At 43.5% G+C, this 19,091-nt stretch overlaps 1 protein-coding gene across 1 annotated transcript in view; it reads left to right on the forward strand.

The window, feature by feature from the left end:
• The window catches only part of ADGRG4 (adhesion G protein-coupled receptor G4), a gene marked incomplete at its 5' end in the record, with an annotated part of 43,457 nt that extends 36,442 nt beyond the window's left edge, over positions 1-7,015 (forward strand). Inside the window, 4 exon segments of the mRNA XM_021079872.1 lie at positions 1,559-1,588; positions 1,591-1,707; positions 6,720-6,821; positions 6,968-7,015. Of these exon segments, the coding sequence (XP_020935531.1) occupies positions 1,559-1,588; positions 1,591-1,707; positions 6,720-6,821; positions 6,968-7,015 (297 nt within the window).

A 19,091-nucleotide genomic window follows, 5' to 3' on the forward strand; every position in this document is an offset into this window, starting at 1 on the left:
AGAGTGGTCAGCAAACTTTTTCAGTAGAAGGCAGATAGCAAATATTTTAGACTTCGTAAGCCACAAATGGTCTCTGTCTGCGCACATTTTTTCTTTCCTTTTATTCTTTCCTTCCTTTCTTCCTTCCTCCCATTTTTCCTTCCTTCTTTCTTTTTCATACCCTGTAAAAAATGAAATGTAAAAGCCATTCTTAGCTCAAGGCATACAGAAACAGGCCTTTGGTAGGACATGGCCTGCTGACCAGTTTGTCAGTTTATATTCTATAGTAATAATCCAGCTTTCATTCTTGATAGTGATAATTTCTTTTCTTACTCTTTTTTCTTAATCAGTATAGCTAGGGTTTTTCAAATTTGTTCATCCTTTCCAAGAACCAACTTTTGGCTTTGTTAATTTTTTTGTTTGTTTTCTATTTTGTTGATATCTGCCTTTATCTTTATTATTTCCTTCCTTGTACTTACTTTGGGTTTATCTTGCTCTTCCTTATCTAGCTTCTTAAGGTGGATCCTTAGAACACTGATTTTAGACCTTTCTTCTTTTCTAATATAGTCATAAAAAGCTATAAATACCTTTCTAAACACCAATTTAGCCATAGTATGCAAATTTTTATATGTTGTATTTTCATGATCAGTCAAAATATTTCCTTTCTTCTTTGACCTATGGATTATCCAGAAGTATATTCTTTTGGGTTTTTTTTTTTGTTTTTTTTTGTTTGTTTGTTTGTTTTTTTTGGCCATGCTTGCAGTAGGTGGAAATTTCCGGGCCAGGGATTGAACCCTCGACATAGCAGCAACCCAAGCTGCTACAGTGACAATGTCAGGTCCTTAACCTACTGTGCCACATGATAACTCCAGGAGTTTCTTCTTTTTTTTTTTTTTTTTTTTTGTCTTTTTAGGGCTGTACCCGCAGCATATGGAGGTTCCCAGGCTAGGGGTTGAATCGGAGCTATAGCCACTGGCCTACACCACAGCCACAGCAATGTGGGATCCAAGCCGTGTCTGCGACCTACACCAGGCCAGGGATGGAACCCACATCCTCATGGATACTGGCTGGGTTCGGTTGCCACAAGGGGAACTCCCCTGGCTCACTTTTTAACAAAAGCATTGCTCAGTAAATATTGAGACAAGTCCCTAAGGCTATTGTTTGGTGTGGGTTTTTTTGTTTGTTTGTTTGTTTTTCTGTTTTTCCCATCACAACTGTATGGGAGAAGGAGGCCTACTGTTGAAGGCTGGCCTTTCTTTCTGAGAATCCTGGCAAATCACCTTATGTGCCATTCCTCTTTCCACCACTATGAATACCCAGGTGGAAGCAGATTAAAGAGAGAAACTCGAGGACAGCCTGAGGAAGGAAAAGGTGGTAGGTGTGCGTCTGGGTCTTTGAGCCCCGGGTCGCATCTCCGTCTGTGAGCTGATGGCGCATGCGTGGGTGTGTCCGTGTGAAAAGGGCCTCGGAGGTGGTGGCGTTGGTTCCCACCGTTCAGCCCCGCCCCTGAGACGGGGACTGGGCGGGGGGGACGACTTCCGGCTGATGGATGATGACTCCACTGGCCGTTTCCTGGCAGATTTTCCCAGGTGACGTCCTTCTGGGGGGCGGGGGTTGGCCTCCATATATTTACTTAAATCTCTGAGAGAGACAATTCCTCTTCGCAACTCACATACCATCTTGTTTAATTAATTCATTCATTTTTTTGGCCCGACTTCATTCTTTTAGGTAAGTTCTTGCCTCTGGTAACTGTCATGAACTGACACACGCTGACTCACTGTAATTAGGAACTCTTGCTATTTTCACGATGGACTGTTTATTTTAGAATATGCTCTCTGATTTATTCCACAAGTCTCTCAGCACAACCCCTGACCCTCCACAGGAATCAGTGTCTGCTCTACTGGCGTTCTACAGTTTCTCATTTTCACAGCTTCTCAGCTTTGGAAGGGACCTTGAGGATTATCTGGTGACCAAACAGAGGCCTCAAGATGTTTCAAAACCCGAAAAGAACAGCGAGTTCTCCTGATGAAATGCTGTTTCGGCTTGTCAGCACTTCCCTCCCAAATCTCCCCGGGCTCCTCAAAGCCAGCATGCCCTTCTCTCGGGCCAATTTATCTGAAGCTGAGCGGTGTCCAGCAGGACATTTGCCTGCAGACATTGTTGCTCGTTCCCACCGCCTCAACGCGACCTTCTCTGAGGACCCCCATCCCCACCTGTTATGCAAACAGGGAGGCAGTACGTCGCGGTGCTTAATTGCATGGACTCTGAAGCCGGATGCTGAATTTAAAGCTGGCCTTGCCACTGTCTACCTGGGTGGACCTGTGGGGAGATTCCTCAACCCTCTCTGCCTTAGTTTCCCCCTATGTAAAACAGGAGAGTGGTGGTGCTTCGCTGGGCTGTGGAAGGAGTTAATACATATGAAATGTTTAGAATATTGCCTCGCACATAAGAAACACCATGTAAATGTTTGCATTGATTTTATTATCGGCCTATCTTGGGTCCCTGCCTAACAGAAAGCCCATTTCACCAGCCTGTTCTGTTCCGCCTAGCTATTGGAAGGATAGCGATCAGAGTTTGCATGATTTTTTTTTTTTTTTTTTTTTTTTTGTCTTTTTGCTATTTCTTGGGCCGCTTCCGCGGCATATGGAGATTCCCAGGCTAGGGGTCCAATCGGAGCTGTAGCCGCCGGCCTACGCCAGAGCCACAGCAACGCGGGATCTGAGCCGCGTCTGCAACCTACACCACAGTTCACGGCAACGCCGGATCGATAACCCACTGAGCAAGGGCAGGGACCGAACCCGCAACCTCATGGTTCCTAGTTGGATTCGTTAACCACTGAGCCACGACGGGAACTCCGAGCATGATGTTCTTGATGATGATCGCGAGTATTTATACTTCATATCTCATCTACTTGCAAGAAGCCAAGACTCAAAAAGTGCTGCGGTCTGAATGTTTGTGTCCCCCCCCCCCCAAAATTCATGTGTTGAAATCCTGCCCCCCAAGGTGATGGTATTAGCAAGTGGGTCTTTTGAGAGGTGATTAGGTCATGAGCTTGGGGTCGTCATGAGTGGAATCAATGCCCTTATGAAAGAGACCCAGAGAGCTCCCTCGCCCCTTCCACCATGTGCAGACACACTGAGAAGGTGCCGACTATGAACCAGAAAGCAGGCCTTCACTAGAACCCAACCACATAGGCACCTTGATCTTGGATTTCCAGCCTCCAGAACCATGAGAAACAAATTTCTGTTGTTTTTAAGCCACCTAATCAGTACTTTCCTATAGCAACCCTAAGTGACCAAGACAAAGAAGTTAAGTAATTTGGCCCAAGGTCACACAGCTAGGAAGTGGCATAACTAGGAATCAAACCCAGGCTGTCTGACTTCAAGTATTTGAGGGGCTCATACATTTATGCCCAGTTGTGCTTGCATTTTCTAAAGAGACTATCCAAAGAAATGAATTTCTAATGGCCAAATGTTCAGGGTTATTTTGGGGGAGGTTGTACTGGGCTAGTTTAAACATACCACATACCCATACCTCATACCTACTCAAATATAACACATCGTCTCCAGCTATGTCGATAGGATGTTCTGTTCTGGAATTCTCTAGCTGCTCCCCTCTCTATCTAAATTCTAATTGTTCCTGTGGTCTTAGCTCAAATCCCATCCAGGAAGTTTGCCTGGAGTTCATGAACCCCTGCTTTCCTCCTCACCCCCTGTTTGTGTTCTCGTCTTATACATTTGCCTTGTCACTAGATTGGTTTTCCCAAGGAGGTTGTGGCATATGTCATGGCTCAGGCATGTTTTATTTTCATGGCACTTCGCACAGGGCTAGGAATCCAACGTGTTTTCAGTAACTATGTATTTATTAGACTTTTTAATGGAAAAAATTAGGCTGGACCCAGGAAAAGTCAGTTAATGAACCAATATTTTAATAAAAATTAAGAATGTGGTCCATAGCACTCAGACTCTTTTGGTAAGCTTATAATTTCTCAAATGTTTTATCTCAGATGCCGTTATTTTGGTCTAGTTTCTCTCCTTTCTTCAGAGGGCTGTGCTTGTTGCATAGAATAAAAGATAAACTTGTTTTGCATAGATTTCACACCTAATAAGTCATTTTTATTCACTAGCACCTTCCACTGAAAGAGATTAAAGATCTTTGCCAAAATTAGCCTTCAGACGTCATAGTGCCAGATGAAGAAGGATTAGAACTAGCCTACCATCAATTTCAGAACCGGAAGGGTCCTTATAACTCACTGTGTCCCATCTCCTCATTTTACCAATGACAATATTGAGACCCAGAGAGGGGAAGGGATCTGCTGGAGGTGACAATGCATTCATTTATTCACCCAGCTATTTATTCAGTTAGCAAATATTTATTGAATTCCTACTATGTGTCTTGTGTGGTGCTGGATGGGCAGGGATGTTCTCACATGGAAGGGGTGACCCCAAGGCTGGCATGTGGGCTACTGGTTGTTGGGGAGCGAGCATTTAACAAGAGATGCTGCCATTTAACTACATTTCCGCTCTCCCTGAGTTCTGAGCCTTACAGCCTTGCTTTCACTCTGCTTTTTCTAACATCTTTTGATCAAACTCTTTAAAATTTTTTTTTCATTAATGTATAGTTGATTTACAATGTTCCTTCAATTTCTGTTGTACAGCAAAGTGACCTGGTCATACATATATGTACATTCTTTTTTTTTTTTTTTTTCATTCTAACCCAAGAGATTGCATGCAGTCCCCTGTGCTGTAGGGCAGGACCTCATTGGCTTATCCATTGCAAATGTGACAGTTTATATCTACTCACCTCAAACTCCCAGTCCATCCCATTCCCTCCCCCCCTCCCTCCTGGCCGCCACAAGTCTGCTCTCCATGTCCGGGATCTGTTTCTGATCAAAATCTTAACTGTCATTACAATATACCACCTTTAAGATCCTTGATAAGACACCACTCTTGGAAAACATGTACCTCCTCTTCCACCCCTCCACTACAGGGCAGTCCTCAGGGAGAGGGACAAAGCAGGAGGCAAGGACACATAGCCCAGGGGCTCTGGAAGCACAGGCAGGGCACCTACCCCATCTGGGAGATTAGGAAAGGCCTACTGTAGGAGAGGTGTCAGCTGAGACCTAGGTGGAGTGCCAGTCAGAAGATGAAAAAGCGTGAGGAGCAGGGGGGAGGGAGGAGTGTTTCGGGCAGAGGGAACCATTTCTGTAAAGTTTCAGAAGTGAAATAGATCCAACTTGAGCCTAGAGTCAGAGGTGGGGAGAGTGAGCAAGGGTTTCTTTAGTTCCTTTCCCTGCACGGCCACCATTTTGTTGGTCAGGGAAATAAAGCCGGAGAGCAGGGTAACTCAGTCTTGGGTCGCTGTGTGTTTCTCCTCCTCTGGCCTTTTCACTACAGAAAACTGCATCTCTTACACAATGTCAGGAGGGCTGTTAGGTATCATTTGGTCCACCTTCCTTTGTGTCACCAGTGTCCTGGAAAGGAGAAGGAACTTTCCAGAAAGAGGGCTTGGGCTAGGCCTTGGTCTTTTGGCATCAGCCTGGGTCGTTTCCACCAGGTCTTGTTGCCGACCCTCCTCTGCCTCAGACCGCCGCAGGGAAATTCCTCTAGGAAGGGAGCACTGAACCACCAGGCTGGCTTTGGAGCAACAGAGCTGGTGAGCAACAGGAAGTGAGTAGCTTCCTAGGAGAGCCCCAGGCTGTGTTCACAGCTCCTCAGTTCTCAGTGGCCGCAGGGCTCCGAGATATGAGGGCTTGGCATCTTCTAAAAGTGGCCCTGTGGGCTCCTCAAGGGCCGTCATTCTCGCGCCACTTCTCTAGACTTTCTTGTCAAGTCCTCGGTGGATGAGCTTCCTCTCCCTCCTGTCTCTTCAGGTGTGTCTCACCTCCTAGAGCCTTGGCCTTGCACTTTGGCCCTGTTAATTAGCAAGCTGTGCCTCTCAATGGCTATATTCTAGTTCGTTTCCTTGAACCCAGTGTTTCTGAATCATCCCTGCCCTATGATTCACCAGCTGTGTGACTTCGTCCAAGTTTTTGAGCCTCTCCAAGCCTGGGTTTATCTGAAAAATGCCTATATTGTTTCAGTGACGACTGAAGACAGTGTGACAGTGTTTCCACATACAGGATAACACTTAACGAAGTAACTGGCTCACCGTGGGTACAAGATAAAATACCTGCTGTGTGCTAGGCCAGGTGGGGGACACCAGGACACCGGATGCCTGTGCTCTGGCCTCAGAGTTCACGGTGGCCAGGGAGGACAGCTTGGCTAAGCTGGATGTTAATCAGACTGCTTCCATGTCCGGCGAGGATGGACCAGGAAGAGACTTATAACCAACCCATGATGGGTTTACGTTCCTTGTAAGGAAGGACTCCCTCTAAGTAAGTAAGGAGGAGTGAGGGTTAGAATTGAGATGAGCTGTGAAATATCAAGGTCCAGAGACTTATCAAAGTAGGCACTAGTTTCACTTTGTTGCTAGTGCAGCCCTGAGCGGCGGGTGCAAAAGCCATGCTTGTTGGAGAGATATATGGAGGGATTAATGAACTGGTCTGTCTGGGTATAATTTAGTCCTGATGCGAAGACAGGAAATGAGCTAAATTCCCTCTAAAAATTCCTTCGTAGCTTGCGATTTTATTTTCCACCTTTCTGTACCTAATGCTGTGTGGTACTTCAAAATTCTAGACTGATTATTAATGTGCAAGATATTGGAAATTTAGGGCCTGAACTCCTCTACCTTATATGCAGACAAAAAATGTCGCTAAAGCATTGACCACATATGTTGTGAGTGCCAGCATTTCGGATACGTCCCTTCAAGACTTGGCAGACCTAGTGGTCATTTATTACCCTGTAGCATATGGAAGGAATCTGGGTAACATATCCATTTTCATTTCAGAATAAAAAAGTCTCAGAACCCCTCCCCGATTGCTCCATTAAAAACAATTGGCTAGTTAACAGATGTGACTCTAAGACTTAACGCAGATCGCCCACTCCAGGTAGCAGAGGAGTATTGTAATGGGGGACTGCTGGAAACAATGCTGTAGCCTAAAGGGATAACTAATAGCAGGTTTCTAGCACTGTGGAAGATCAGCGGAGAAGTGACTGGGGACCGGTGGATCTTTGGGTTGTCCCATCACTCTAGATGACATTTAATTCCATTTCTTTTTGAAGGAGGCAAACAACTTCATTTAATATAACTGAACATTTTTAAGCCTTTGAATTTCCGTAAAGAGCATTAAAATATGGATTAATTATCACCAAAGGATTAAAACCAAAGTCATATGGCGTAACATAAGGCATATATTACTAAGTGATCAAATTTAGCCGTGGTCTAAAAATGAGCTGCTGTTTCGTTCTTTGATGTGCATGTATGTTCATGGTGAAGCCTTGATGGCTTCCTTCATCCCCAGTCTGAAAGACCGTGTGGTACAGCATATTTTTCATAGGTCTTAATTCTAGAAGGGACGAAGGAAGAGTGGGGTAGGGGACTAAAAAAAATAGACACCAGTTGAACCCTGTTAAGTAGGTAAGATCTCTTCATGCTGGCTGGGGCTGCAGCTTACCGAGCATCCCCCAGAACCAATTTCTCATTGCGCTCCAGTTCCTTGGAGACTGCAAGTGCTGGTGAGGTGTCAAGAACGCTCCCTAGGCCTAAGAAGGAGGCCGCTCAATCTCAGGCCCATAAGGCTTGACCTCAGCTGTGAGCCCCCAATTCCAAAGTTCCACAAGAAGCACCCAGCACACATCAGACATGTCATGACTATCCACAGCCTCCTCCAAGGCCTGGCACCAGGAGGAGGTGGCGAAATCTTATGTTACCACGTATTTTAAAGGACACATACCAGATCACCATGCAGCAGTAATATGATGTTTTCTCACTTGTAAACCCCAAGATACTTGGGCTTAGTCTTTTTTTTTTTTTTTTTTTTGTCTTTTTGCCATTTTTAGGGCCACTCCCGTGGCATCTGGAGGTTCCCAGGCTAGGGGTCTAATCAGAGCTGTAGCCACTGGCCTACACCAGAGCCACAGCAACACAGGATCCGAGCCGAGTCTGCAACCTACACCACAGTTCACAGCAATGCCGGATCCTTAACCCACTGAGCAAGGCCAGGGACCGAACCCACAACCTCATGGTTCCTAGTCGGATTCGTTAACCACTGCGCCACAATGGGAACTCCGGGGTTAGTCTTAATGTCAACTCACAAACGGTCCGTGTGTGTGTGTGTGTGTGTGTGTGTGTGTGTGTGTATCTACTGTTTGGAAAACATCAAGGGAGTTCCTGTTGTGGCTCAGCAGAAAGGAACCCAACTAGTATCCATGAGGATGCAAGTTCGATCCCTGGCCCGCTGCTCCGTGGGCTAAGGATCCAGCATTGCTGAGAGCTGTGGTGTAGGTTGCAGAGGAGGATCGGATCTGGCCTTGCAGTTGTGGCCTAGGCCAGCAGCTGCAGCTCCACTTTGACTCCTAGGCTGGGAACTTCAGTATGCCACAGGCGCAGCCCTAAAACCAAACCAAAACAAAACATTGAGACAACTAGTGTATAGTTGTCATTGTATGGTAACTATCACAAGGAAAATTATTTACCTCTGATTTTTGGGTTTTTTTTTCTAGAATTATGATCAAGTTCACTCTGCCTTTTGAGACTTTTCTTCACCTCTGACCATTTTCCTATTTGGCAGTTAAGTGGGAGTGCGTTGTACTGAAGCTACTGTCTTATTGGACCCTACAGGGAACTCCGAATGACCAAGATACAAACGTGAGTTTCATTATCTAATTAGGTCATGGGAGGTTTTTTTTTTTTTTTTTTTTAAACTTTCTTTTTGAGAAGACACTTATTTGGGAGATCAGAAAAATCACACAACTCAGCAAGCTGGAAGAAAGAAAGTTGGAACACTCAGTGCAGAACAGCCGTGAGCTGTTTGAAGGAAGTTGAGGAATGAAGATAGATCTGGCTCTTTCTCTGTGCTTTTGCATGAGATTGGCCACATCTTCCATCTCCTTCCCTTTTCCCCTCTTCTCTTCTACCCTGACTGTGGGACCCTGGGGGTCCCTTTACTCTCTAGGGGGCCTCGATCTTACCTTCTCATTGAGGGGATAAGACTTCCTGGTTGCTCTGTAAGGGCCCTTCCTGCTGGGCTGGATATGAGTCTTTCTGGACAGTAAGAGAAGGGGGTCGGGGCAGGGGCTTGCTGAATAGGCTCCTCTTAAGCTTGGCCATCGCACTTGGGATCTCCAGGGAGATAGCCAGATCTCCGAGAATTCCCACACAGAATCAACTGCCCCTGGAATACCAGGAGTGGCCCTGGGACCAGTCCTTCCACCTGCGGAAGCTCTGCCTGAGAATATTCCTTTTTCAGGATCCTTGGAATTGTGAGAAAAAGGGGAGATTGTCTTCCCATTGCACTCCCTGGGATGTAAGAATACTACTATTTTCCTACAACAGAGGTAGCACTGTTTTTTTCTGGTCCCCTCCAAGTGGCCCAAGCTAAGATTCCCATAAAATGATAAGCTTTGTCCCCCACAGCCTGAATAAGTTGATCTGTGTGTTCATTAAGGCCCGTTGCTGGGCTCCTCTCAGGTCACCTTTTGTCCCTACCCATCTGTCTAGGGACCCAGAACTTCTGGGATCTATGGCGTGATCCCTGATGGACAAATTTTGACCACACGTAGCTGCCTGCCCTAAGCTAACTCCTCTGGTCTAGTACTACCCTGGAGGTACCAGGATCTATAGGTTATGGAGGTATGTGGGTTGGTTCTAGAACCCTCACTATGCTTAGGAGTGAGAAACTAGGCAGGTGTCAACTAGACCAGAGGCTTTAATTGGCCTGAAGGAGCGCCAGATCATGATCTGGCTTGAATGCAAAGCACTTGAGACCATTTGAATTCTGGGTGGAGCTGGTTGTTTCAAACATATATTCCCATCCCACTGATGAGGCCCATGTATCAGCTGATGGTCCATAGCTCATGCCCTTCCAAAAGTTGTAGGTCTACCTGTTTCCCCCTTGTGCTACTTGAAAAACAGTCCTTACTCCAGCATGGTGGCGGGGCTGTCATTCATCATTACAGTCTGTCCTAACCTGTGCAAGAACAGGAAAAGTGAGAACCAAAGAAGTTATGCCTTTTACGAAGTCCCCAACAAGTCACTTTAGTCTATTAGACTTAATTTAATTTCAGTGTTCAATTATACCTCTCTTGCTGTCTTAACAAACAATACTAATTATAGCACACGTTCCGAAAGTACATATAATGAAAAGTTAAGCATTTCTGAGAAAAGCAAAATTGCTTTGAAATTCCCTTCTGTCTCTTGCAGATGGGCAAGGCGGATGGAGATCATCAGGCTGTGAGGTCAAGGAGACAAAGGGAAATTACACGGTCTGTCAGTGCGACCCCCTCCCCCATTTGGGGGTCTTCATGGCCAGTGGTCTCTTCATCACACCTTGATAGAATTTTGACAATTTTTCTGAGATTACAGACCAGGTACATGTGTGTGAAGCAAATTAGGAGAAAGTGGCAGGCATGCCACCGGAAAGAAGCCCCTCAACTTGTTCAAAGTAGAGACAAATATTTATTTGTCTCCTTATAAAAATAAGCATCTCAAAATTCAAACATTAAAGAAAGGATCTATAATCCCCCTCACAAGAGATCACTGCCTTTCAGACCTTTATGTATATTCCTTGAGATTTTTTTCCCATGTGTGTATTAATATGTGTTTTATAAAAATGGGGTCAAATTATTCATACTGTTTTGACCACTCGCTTTTCACCTAACAATATATATTGGACAACTTTTGGGCAAATACATATCCATCTACTTTCATTTCTTTTTCTTTTTTATCTTTTTAGGGCGGCACCTATGGCATATGGAAGTTCCCAGGCTAGGGGTTGAATTGGAGCTGCAGCTGACGGCCTACCCCACAGCCGCAGCCACGCGGGATCCGAGCCGCATTTGCGACCTCCACCACAGCTCATGGCAATGCCAGATCCTAACCCATTGCGCGAGGCCAGGGATTGAAGCTGCATCCTCATGGATACCAGTTGGGTTCATTACTCATGAACCACAATGGGAACTCCCACCTACTTTAATTTTTAAAAATACTTTTCTATTATGTATGACTGGGTCACTTTGCCGTACAGCAGAAATTGGCCCAATGTGGTAAACCAACGATGCTTTACTTTAAAAAAAAACTTTTGTAGTATTCCATTGTGTGGATTTAACACAGTGAATTTACCCAATCCCCTATAGGTAGGCATTTTAGTTGTTACTATTTTTCTCCGTCATGAACAGTGCTGTAAAACACATTTTTATTCATTTGTCCTTTGACATTGGTGTAAGTATTTCTGCAGAATAAATTGATGGAAGTAGAATTCCTGGGTTAAAGAGTATGGTCATTAAAATATTTAATTTTAATAGTTATTGTGAAGTTGCAGTATAGGAAAGATATTCTTTTAAATACGTGCAGTATTTCACCAAACAAGAGTTATCTGATTAATCCGCATATCCAGGCTTAGAGCCTCAGAGTCCTTGTTAACCCTTCTTCTTCTTTTTTAACTGAACCCAGGCAAATTTATTTTTTTGTCTCATAACCATCTTAATTTTTTAATTTTTAAAAAATATTCCATTGATTTTTTTTTTTTAATTAAAGCATCTCCTTTGTTTCCTGTAGTCCTCCCTAACATTGGGACTTGACGAGTTTTCCTTCAAAATGGCTCTCAAATGTGTTTGCTTCTTCTCTACCCACCCCTGGATACTTTCTTAGTTTTTTTTTTTTTTTTTTTTTTTTGTTCTTTTTTTGGCCACACTTGTGGTATGTGGCAGTTCCAGGGCCAGAGATGGAACCTACACCACAGCAACCACCTGAGCCACAGCAGTGACAATGCCAGGTCCTTAACTCACTGAGCTACCAAGGAACTCCTTTCTTAGTTTTCTTAAGTTACTTTATTATATATATTATATACTGTTATCCGAATGTGTTGTGTATGAGTTCTTTCTTCTACTCATGGTAAACTTCTTGAGAGCTGAGTGTTTGTTTTATATTTCTTTCTTTCTTTCTTTCTTTCTTTCTTTCTTTCTTTCTTTCTTTCTTTCTTTCTTTTTTTTTACCGTATCTATTCAACCAAATGAGTTTCTTCGCTGATGCTGAACAGTAAGAGTTTTGTCTAATCCCCTCCATATTAGTTAGAACATTACAGCAGGAGTCAAAAGACCAGGGCTCACAGTCTCAGTCTAGCTCTGTTACTAACTACATATGTGATCTTGGTCAGGTTGTTTCACTTGTTTGGACCCTAGGTTTGTCTTCTGAAATGTGAAAGATTGGAGTAGACCAGTATTTCTTAACCTTAACACTATTGATATTCTGGGCCAAAGAATTCTTTGTTGTGCAGGGCTCTTCTGTGTGTTGTACGATGTTTAGCAGCAGTCCTGGCTTCTACCCACTAGATGCCAGTAGCACCCTCCCCGGTTGTGACAACCAAAAATGTCTCCAGACATTGCCGGATGTCCCAGGGTTGGGGGGGGTGTCAAATTGTGCCCTTGAGAAATACCAGAGTAGACCAGTGCTTCTTACTGAATCTCCATCACCAGCTGATGAAAGCTTTGGACCATCTTCCTAGAACAATGCACACATTTTTCAAATAATTTTGCATATCAGTTCAGGTCTTTTATGGCCCTCAGGTTAAGAAATTACTGGTTTATGTGGTCTTAAGGTCTATTTTGTCTCAACTTTATAAACATTATTTAAGGTCTGAGGAAAAGGAACATTTTTTTTTTTTTGATGTTCTGTGCAGTGTTTGGGGACGCTCAGTTCAGATAATGATTCACTTTGCACCCTAAATTCGCATCTATTAGTTTGGTCATATTTTAAGTGTGGAACATGTTAATGACAATAAAACTAAGGACTAAATGTTCTTCCAGTGCTGTTGATGGCTCGTCATGCCCTGTACCCAGTAAGTTGCACTAGGCATAGTCAACAAACAATATGCAGTCTTATCATATATCCATCCACATCCTCTGGTTTTTATAAGAGCTGTAACAGAGATGCTATACATCCTGGGAACCTCCCATTAGTGAGCACTGGAAGTGTTTTGATCATAAACTTGCCTTGTCAAATGTATAAAACACAATACATTGCATTCCTTAGGATTTATCCAGGTGGGCAGTGGATGCAGTGAATGAATGAATATTAGTGCTTGTAACATACATGGGATGTGGAATCTTCTCCATTTTCCTGGGAGTTGCAATGGTGACACACATAGCTTTTTAGTAAGTTGATATAATCTTTGCTTCAGTAAGTTTAATTTGGTTTGATGGATGCTATTGTCACTGTAACCTTGTTGATTTCACAAAAAGTTACCACTCATCACAATGGGAAGAGTTCAGATCCATTAGATTATGAGGTGAGCAGGTTAAAAAAATAAAAGCCACCAAGGCTCCTATGGAAAAAAAAAAAGATTTTAATTGGATTTTTTAAAAAGCAAGAAGTTTGGGGTAGGAAAAGATTTCTCTAACAGGCTGTAAAAACACTAAACCATAAAAAGAAAAGTTGATAAATTGGACTTAATTAAAATGAAGAACTTTTTGGAGTTCCCTTGTGGTGCAGCCGATTAAGAACCCAGAGTTGTCACTGCAGCGATTTGAGTTTGCAGCTGTGGCTCGAGTTCGATCCCTGGCCCAGGAACTTCTATATGCCATGGATGTGGCCCCCCAAAAAATTAAATTAATTAATTCATTAATTTTTAAAATTAAAATTTTTTTTCATAAAAAGATGCTATAAAGATATTGAAAAGGTAAACCACAGGAGTTCCTGCAGTGGGTTAAGAATCTGACTGAAGGAGCTCCCATTGTGGTGGGTTCAATCCCTGGTCTGGCTCAGTGGGTTAAGGATCCAGCATAGCCACAAGCTACTTCGTAGGTAGCAGATGTGGCTTGGATCCGGTGTTGTCATGGCTTTGACATAGGCACCAGTTGCAGCTCCGATTCAACCCCCAGCCTGGGAACTTTCACATGCTGCAGGTGCACCCATAAAAAGAAAAAAAAAGGAATCTGACTGTGGGCTTGGGTTGCTGCAGAGGCATAGGTTTAATATCCAGCCTAGCATAGTGGGTGAAGGATCTGGCATTGCTGCAGCTGTGGATTAGGTCACAGCTCAGCTTGGATTCAGTCCCTGGCCCAGGAACTTCCATATGCCACAGGTGCAGCCATGAAAAGAAAAAAAGAAAAAGAGAAAAAGAAAAGGCAAACCACAGATTGGAAGAAGATATTCATATGGATATAGCTGACAAAAGACTTGTATATAGAATGCATTAAAAAAACTACAAAGCAAAAAGCAAAAGACAGACCAATACAATTAAAAATGAGCAAAAGTCTTGAACAGGCACCTCACAAAAGAAGATATCCATGCCTAGTCCTAACGCCCACTCAAATGGCTAACAAGCATACGACAAAGTTGTCAAAATCATTACTCATCAGAAAAATTCTAATCAAAATCACAATTTTACTCCTGTGCACCCACCAGAATGGCTAAAATTAAAAATACTGAAAATAGCAAGAGTCAACAAGGATATGAAACAACTACAAAATGTCACAGACACTTTGGCAAATTCTTTGGCAACACTTATTAAAGATAAATATCTATCTAGCTGTTGACCCAGAAATTTCACTGTTAGAAATGACAGCATATGTGCACTGAAAGATACAAGAATATTCACAGCAGCTTCATTCACAGCGGCTCCAAATTGGAAACAACCCCAACATATAGTAATAGTTGACTGGTTGAATAACTTGTGGTATATTCATAAAATGGAATGCTTGTAGCAGTAAAAAAGAATGAACTACAGCTGGCCCTTGAACAACAGGAGTTTGAACTGTGCAGGTCCGCTTACTTGCAGATTTTTTTCAATAGTAAATACCACGGGACTGCATGTTTGGGGGCTGGTTGAATCTGAGGATGCAGGACCCAGATAAGGAGGAGGGATGGAGGAAAAACTATAAGTACAGACAAGGAGGAGGGATGGAGGAAAAACTGTAAGTTATATGTGGACTTTTGAGTATCCCAAGGGTCACCATCCCTGTCTCCCACATTATTCAAGGCTCACCTGTGCTTGTACTGTGTACAATATAACAGAACATCTAAATCTCAGAAAGTTGAGCAAAGGAAATGAGGAAAAGAAGACAACTTGCGGTGTGGTTCCATTGATATGACGTTCCAAGTACAGGCAAAACTAAATCTATGGGGAAAGAAGTTCGACTATCCATCACCTCTGGTGGGGGGCGGGATAAATGGGAGACAGAACGAAGCAGCCTTCTGAGATGTTGGAAATATTCCACCTCTTGATCTGGGTGGAGGTTCGTCAGGTGTATTCATTTGTAAAGATTCAATGAGTTGCAGTCTTAAGATTTATATACTTTACTATTTACCTCAGTTTAAAAAAACCCACGTACACCCAAAATGAAAATGGCGAAATTTAAATCAATAGACATTTAATAGAAATGAAAAAGAATCCAACGGAAAGATAATTTTTCTATAAATTTGGAAAATACTGGCTCAGTTTCCACAAAGTACAATTGTGAACACTTGGTGAAACTTAAGATCATATTTCCATGGTGCCAAATGACTGGATCGCAGGAAATACCCAAGGAACTACTTGAAATGCTTTCCATACTCATCCTGCTGTTTGGTCATATGTAGATCCAGCCTTGAATCTGCTGAAAAAGTGATGGTGGAATTGCAGTATCCAGGAGACTCCTTCCTTCTCTTCCAAAGAGAAAAAGAAACAGAAAAGAGGGGAGCTGCTTATCTCAGAGAGGCTGTTATTATTCCTCTTCGTGAAGGTCGCCGTATTTATGATACTTCGACTCTACCTGGAAAGAGGATGGGGGCTCAAACACTCCGTGCATATAAAGTCATATGAGTAATTTAATTTCAATAGGCAGTTTTTTTTATTCAAAAGTAAATTTATTATTTTAAAGAAGATTGGGGTTTTTTTTATTTACTTACAAAATACGTCAAGGGATAGTGAATCAAATCCTGGAAGGATAGCCTAGTAAAGAGAATGGAAGATTTTCTAAACAATCTCAATCACAGTAAAACAATTTTGGAATAAAACAAAATTGTTTAAATAAAAGAGATACTAATAGGCAGTTCTTTTATTCTTGCACTTTTCATGCAGATAAAATATGGCAATGCTTGATCAAAAACAGAGACCTTACCTAACTGGACATTGTGTCTTTAGCAAACTTTGGGAAGACCATCCTTCCAAAATCCTGATCAACCTGTGTGCAGCACTACTGAGGCTAAACCTGGTATTTCTGGTCAATTGCTGGTCGTCATCCTTGAAGAAAGTGGGACTTTGCATCCCAGCAGCAATGGCACTTCATTACTTCCTGCTCGTTTCTTTGACGCGGATGGGCCCGGAGGCGGTCCACGTGTATTTTGCTCTAGTCAAAGTCTTCAACATATACATTCCCAATTATATTCTTAAGTTTTGTCTGGTTGGTTGGGGTGAGTATCTCTGCCACCGTCCTTGATGTCTCTGTTTCAAGCCTGTGTCTAACTCCAGCTCCATTAGACAAGTTATTCAGGACCAAATTGCCATTATTATCATAGGCAAGGAATTAATGATTGCCTTACTGGTGTTTGGGTGGGCATTTCTTTTTCTGCCTGTATTGCTCTATAAATTCAACTTTTAACCTCAGTGGTGAGGAAATGGTCCACAAATATTTCCCAAGCACCTGCCTGTGTGCCAGGCTGAATGCTGCATCTGCAGGAGTGAGCCTGTCGGCTTTTATCCTTTCCTTTACTCAAGTTACGATCCCAACGAATTCTCATGGATATAACAGCCAGTACTGAGGTAGTACCTGCAGGAGCTGGACACGGTCCTAAGTGTCTCTTTGAATCTAAGTGTCTCATACTTATTTCATCTTCAGGATATCTCTATGGGAAAGGTTTCAGCGTTATCCCTATTTAAGAGACGAGGACACTGAGGCACAGAGAGATTAGGTAATTTGCCAGAATTCGCATGGCTGGGATTGGAAAGGACTGGTGCGGTAAGAGAGGGTGCTGATTCGCTCATACCTCATGACTCTCCCCATCACTGCTGCCCTGTAGACGAAGCCAGGGAGGAACACAGCATGAATAGTTCCTAATTTAAATGTCATTTTGTTGGTCGGCTTCCCTGTGTTTCTAGCTGACGTGGTTAATTCAGCTCCTCTCTCACCCTTCGCCTACTCGAAATGGTTTTGGGTTCAGAGAATGGGTTGTATCCGTAGGAGATGTGTATTAAGTGGGATGCACAGGATCCCTGGCAAGATAGGTTTTATCTCCCACTGCCTTTGTGAAGACAAGAGCTGCCCAACTAGCTACTCATCCTTTTAATGAGTTCATTAGCGTTGTACCTGCTTTCTTTAGAGATGCAGTTAGTGCTATTATCCATGCTAACGTGGGATGCAGAGACAGGCAAATAGTAAAGCATAATCTAAAAAATGGTTTTAGTAGACTCCGAATCCATCGGAAATACAAAGCCAAAAGCAGTCTGTACACCCCCCTTTATGCCTGGCGACCCTCAACTCTTGAAAGATAGAAAAATGTGGAAGAGGCTTCATGACTAATCCCCACAGCGATAACCCACATCTGGTTAACTGTGAAGGGGCTGGAAATAGCGCTCCATCCCCCGGCATCACTCCTTCTCAGCTTCCTCTCCCAACCCTTCCTCCTTGACTTGCTTCTTCCATGTTGGTGTTCCCCAAGGCTGGCTTCCCATCTCTTTGATCTTGGCATAGGCCATACACACTTGCTGGGGTGCAGGGGGAGGCAGGAAAAACCTGGGGAGTGTCAAGTACACACCCAAGCCAAGGCCGAGCCAAGGCCAAGCCCTGACTGGCTCAACCAGTAAAGATACAACGAGCTGCTCTCAGATTCAGTCGATTACTTATGTAGACAGTGAAAAGGTGCCAGCTTCCAAGTCCTTGTCCCCCACACTATAAAGAATGACACCAAAACAAAAGGAAACACATGGCTGCCACATGAGTTATGAGATCCCCCGCTGCTGGGAAGCCAGCTCTAAACTGAAGCTGTTCGAGTTTATATTGTGCAGTTCCTTGGGGAGGGGGTGGCAGGGAGCAAAGCCCCACATCCCCTCAGAACCCAGGAGGTGATTATAAACTGTCTTGTGACAGCCTCCCAGAGGACGTGGGCTGGCGACAGGAGATGGCCTTGGCGTCTGGAATTCATAGAGGATCACAAGGCATTCTGCCAAAATTCAGGTCAGCTGTGGATCAAGCCTTTGCCTGCTTGGCCTCTGTGGACACCTGCGAGGTTGGCCAGGGAGCCATGGCAGAGCCGGCCACTACAGGGAGTTTCAGAGCATTTAAATATTAGACAGATGCAATCAACTATAAGGAAAATAAATATTAGCTTCTATTTGTTTGAAGTTCTGCCTTCCTAATGCCAAAGCAACCTGTTGAAAAGGTTTCATTCCTTTATTTAAATCTCTGTCTGAGGCGGCAGATCTGCCTGTCCACATTTTTTAATAACCAGTCGGGTTCTTTTTTAATTAGCAAAGTGTAAACACAACCTGAGGACTGTCTCACAACTTCCTTCCTAAAATTCGAGGCCTCCCTCCCTCCCTCCGGCCTCCAACAGGTACTTTTTCAGCATCTACCTCACGCTGGGCACTGTGCTAGGTGTGCCCTATACACATCAGAAGGGATTGTCCTATTAATCACAGAACGGGACAATGGAGGAATTTTTAAGATGCTTGGCACTCTGGGGTTTGACACAGCTTTGGAAAGTATCTTAACAAAACCCCTAAAATATGTGCGGGGGTAATGCTCCTAGTTTAGGAGAAATACACTATTAGCAATAAAGAAATCATTTAAGTTTTGCAAATGTACATGTAATTGGATTTGAAAACCCCGTGTCTATACTCATGTCACGCTTTGACCACTTTGACTGAACTGATTGCTTTATTATACACTCTGGCTGAATTGACTGGTCGTTAACTGGTCGATCTAGTCAAAATGTCAAACTAGTAACGAGTGTGGAAACAGCTCCCCTGTCAGAACAGCACTGAAGGCTGCAGCTGATTGCCTGTGCCCTTCCTCCAAGGTGACCTAGACAAAGCTTAC

The sequence above is a fragment of the Sus scrofa genome, chromosome X (genome assembly GCF_000003025.6).
Source record: "Sus scrofa isolate TJ Tabasco breed Duroc chromosome X, Sscrofa11.1, whole genome shotgun sequence".
Classification (NCBI taxonomy): domain Eukaryota; kingdom Metazoa; phylum Chordata; class Mammalia; order Artiodactyla; family Suidae; genus Sus; species Sus scrofa.